This window comes from Scyliorhinus canicula, chromosome 16, assembly GCF_902713615.1.
Source record: "Scyliorhinus canicula chromosome 16, sScyCan1.1, whole genome shotgun sequence".
Classification (NCBI taxonomy): Eukaryota; Metazoa; Chordata; class Chondrichthyes; order Carcharhiniformes; family Scyliorhinidae; genus Scyliorhinus; species Scyliorhinus canicula.
Window position 1 is genome coordinate 56950431 of NC_052161.1, and position 4198 is coordinate 56954628.

General features: G+C 45.8%; 1 protein-coding gene across 1 annotated transcript; it reads left to right on the forward strand.

Moving 5' to 3' along the window:
* Nucleotides 1-341: 341 nt before the first annotated feature.
* LOC119979771 (D(1C) dopamine receptor) lies at nucleotides 342-3723 on the forward strand. The gene is made up of 2 exons (XM_038822404.1): nucleotides 342-432; nucleotides 1778-3723. Exon 2 carries the CDS (start codon nucleotides 2030-2032, stop codon nucleotides 3365-3367), a length of 1338 nt encoding a protein of 445 aa, XP_038678332.1. The 5' UTR covers nucleotides 342-432; nucleotides 1778-2029; the 3' UTR covers nucleotides 3368-3723.
* Nucleotides 3724-4198: the final 475 nt, after the last annotated feature.

Below are 4198 nucleotides of genomic sequence, written 5' to 3' on the forward strand. Positions count from 1 at the left end.
ATGTTTCCCCCGCTTCGACAGCAAGACCAGGTCGAAATAATCCGTTTCAGTTGAGTCTACGCGCTGACTCCCTCCCAGCGGTGGCTCTACACCGCAACTCCCAATCCCAGGATTGTCTCTCTGATTTTCCAACTGCCCACCTTGATGCTTCAAGTCCGTGGATGATATTCCAGCCCAAACTTCATCTGGATTGAGGTAGAGCGGACTGGAATCACCTCCCCCACCTCCGATGACTCAGTTTCAGAGTTGACCTGTTCGGGAGTTAGGAGGTGCACTTTTAGCTTGTTGTTCGCTACTGCTGACTCATTGCAAGAATTTACAAAAACCCTACTACATGTTCATTTCTACCTTATGAATCAATGATTAACTGAGAAGGGAGTGTGTATAGATGGAGTAACAGCGCGCCATGGAGAGGACCTCTGCTGCAAACAGGTGAATCTGATATTATTATTTCATCGACCGATTCTTACTTCAAAGTGAATCGCTGCTATTTATTTAAAATAGTTCTTGGTTCACCTGCCCTTCAGTACCTGCAGGGTCAGTTTGAGCCGCTGCTCGTTTTTCGTGGCCACAGTGTAAAAGTTGCTCTTGCATTACAGCAGTGGAAGTGGCAGTCCATGGTGCTGAAACAGTCCATTTACTTTGACAGCTTTAATCCTTAGTTCGCATAATTGGCCATCACAGTAAATGATTTTAGGTCAGTGGATAGCGTATGTGTGTTAGTACTTGCAGAATATATGTAGAGCACACAATGTATATTGTAGTCAGGGGCTTTTCACAGTAACTTCATTTGAAGCCTGCTTGTGACAATAAGCGATTTTTATTTTTCATTTCATTTCACATTGCGTGTAGTTAACGTGCATCATGTTTACCGTGTGGTTAAGGTATAGTGTAACGTTGGAACCATATACAAACACTATACACGAACTGCAGTATATATATATAAGTTACAGTACCATTAAAATATAGTGTTAATTTTGTATATATAGTAGAGTTGGCGTATAATGTAGTTAATTGATTTTGTATATGGTGCGGATTATGTATAAGGAAATTTATAGTGTCATATTGAATTCAATGTAGTTAATGAATAGGATGCAGTGGAGTAAATGTACTGTGCGTGGTATATTGTATAATGTACTGTATATAGTGTATTATATAGTGAATATACTGTATATTGTATATTATATAGTTAATGTACTGTGTGTGGTATATTATATAATGTACTGTATATGGTATATTATATCGTTAATGTACTGCATTTTATATAGTTAATATACTGGATATGATATATTATATAGTTAATGTATTGTATATTGTATATTATATAGTTAATGTACCGCATATGGTATATTATATAGTTAATATACTGTATATTATATAGTTAATGTACTGCATATGGTACATTATATAGTTAATGTACTGTATATGGTATATTATATTGTTAATGTACTGCATATGGTATATTATATAGTTAATATACTGTATATTATATAGTTAAAGTACTGCATATGGTATATTATATAGTTGATATACAGTGTGTGGTATATTATAAAATGCACTGTATATGGTATATAATGTAGTTAATGTACGTACATTGTAAATTATATAGTTAATGCACTGTGTATGTTATATAGTTAATGGATACTGTCCTTGCAACTAAAAGCTGGGAAGTGTTTCTCTTAACCTAGATATATGAGTCAACTTCTTTTAATGAATGCGAGAATCACTGTATTAAGAACAGCTCTGTTATCCATAACTCAATGTGTTTGCTTTATAGAAACACAGTACTATTGCTATGCTGGTAGTAAAACCTAATACTTCAGCGGACAGATTGAACCTTCCCGGTGACTCGGAGCAGGTGACACGGGAATTCCGTCCCAGGAGCCGAGGTGACTTGTCTCATGTCCTGGAAGAAGGATGCGAGAGGAAATGTGGGCTGATCCTGGAGAGCGGGGAGCGCTAGAATGGTGTGCATCTTAAAACACACTCACAGGGTGGATTCTCCAGAGGGGGGAAAGGGCCAATCTTCATGGGAAAGCTAACGGACCAGAGGAACATCTCTGCGGTGGGTGAGGTTGTGAGCACGGAGTTGAGTGTGCGGGCAGTTACTGGCTGCCTGCTCTTCCTCCTTATCCTCTGTACGCTGCTGGGCAACACTCTGGTGTGTCTGGCTGTCATTAAGTTCAGGCACCTCAGGTCCAAGGTCACCAACTTTTTCGTCATCTCGCTGGCGGTGAGCGACCTGTTCGTGGCCCTGCTGGTGATGCCCTGGAAAGCCCTGAGCGAGGTGGCTGGCTATTGGCTTTTTGGCTCCTTCTGCGACACCTGGATTGCGTTTGACATCATGTGCTCGACCGCCTCCATCCTCAACCTGTGCATCATCAGCCTGGACAGGTACTGGGCCATCGCAAGCCCCTTCAGGTACGAGCGCAAGATGACCCAGAGGGTGGCTTTTGTGATGATCGGGGTGGCCTGGACGCTGTCCATCCTCATCTCCTTCATCCCCGTCCAACTCAACTGGCACAAGACAGAGGCGGACTTGCTACAAGAGCTGGAGGGCCAGGGGGGTAACAGGACAGGCAACTGCGACTCCAGTCTGAACAGGACCTATGCAATCTCCTCTTCCCTCATCAGCTTCTACATCCCAGTGGCCATCATGATCGGAACCTACACCAGGATCTACCGCATCGCCCAGACCCAAATCCGCAGGATCTCCTCTTTGGAAAGGGCGGTGGAACACGCCCAGAACTGTCAGGAGCACACTGCTGACTGCCCACACGAAGCAGCATTGAAAACATCCTTCAAGAAGGAGACCAAGGTGCTTAAGACTCTCTCTATAATCATGGGGGTGTTCGTGTTTTGCTGGCTGCCTTTCTTTGTATTGAACTGCATGGTGCCTTTCTGTGACCTCCAGCTTTACCGGGACGGAGAGCCCCCCTGTGTCAGCGACATCACCTTCAACATCTTCGTCTGGTTCGGCTGGGCCAACTCATCCCTCAACCCGGTCATCTACGCCTTCAACGCCGACTTCAGGAAGGCGTTCGCCACCATCCTGGGCTGCGCCCGTTTCTGCCCCAGCAACGCGGTGGAGGCCGTGAACTTCAGCAACGAGCTGGCCTCCTACCATCACGACACCACCCTGCAGAAAGAGCCCCCGGCAGCTGGCACCAATGCCACCAGACTCCCCAACCAGCTGGCCCACTCCGTCACCGAGCCCGAGGTGCAGGAGGAACCCTTCGACAAGGTCTCCAACATCTCGTCAGCCCCCAGCCCCAGGGAGAACAGGAACCTGCTGCTCCCAGGCGGCGTTCAGTACGAGTGTGAAGCAGAGATCAGTCTGGACACCATCACAGCCCTGTACCGCTGATCCACCCGGGGGGGAGCACAGCCATCACCTTGATCCAAATATTAAACCTGCAGCTCTGACACCCATTGGGCCCATACAGCACCGCTAGATCCAGCTAGCTCCAAACTGTGGAGGAGTTGGAACCATTTCAGGCACCATTCAGTGTGTGTGTGCAACTTCTCACCAAGGTCCCGCAGTTCTACTGGCCTGAACCCAATCAGGTGTGTGAGGATTTCTCTTCCCTAACTGACCAAAATGTTAACCCAGGGAACTTCAGTGGGAAATCTCACTTAAGATGGATGTGTAATTTAATCCACACTGCCAAGATCGGTAAACGCCCTCAGTAAATACTATGATGTGGAGATGCTGGCGTTGGACTGGGGTGAGCACAGTAAGAAGTCTTACAACACCAGGTTAAAGTCCAACAGGTTTGTTTCAAACATGAGCTTTCGGAGGGCAGCTCCTTCCTCAGGCCATTCACCGGAGGAAGCAGCAGTGCTCCGAAAGCTCGTGTTTGAATCAAACCTGTTGGACTTTAACCTGGCGTTGTAAGACTTCTTACAGTAAATACTATGGCCAGCACATTGTGTATCCATTGTCCATGTGGATAGGTTATTGTGGCAATAATGTGCTTCACATCTGCATGGACCACCTCTGATTGGGAAATGCTCGCCAGTTTTCTTTTCCTCTTTAGTAATGTTTCTGCTTTCTCCTTTCTAACTGGCTATTGTCTATTTCCAGTATTCACCAATATGAGCTTTTGTGTAGCAGCAGTAACATCCCTTCTTCTGGGCCAGACATTCTGGGTTCAAGCCCTGGGACTTCGGGGCCACGGTGACGCTATTTCACCGG

Excerpts from the sequence above, each read along its gene's own strand:
- LOC119979771 (XM_038822404.1), top strand. The coding sequence starts at position 2,030 with ATGGGAAAGCTAACGGACCAGAGGAACATCTCTGCGGTGGGTGAGGTT.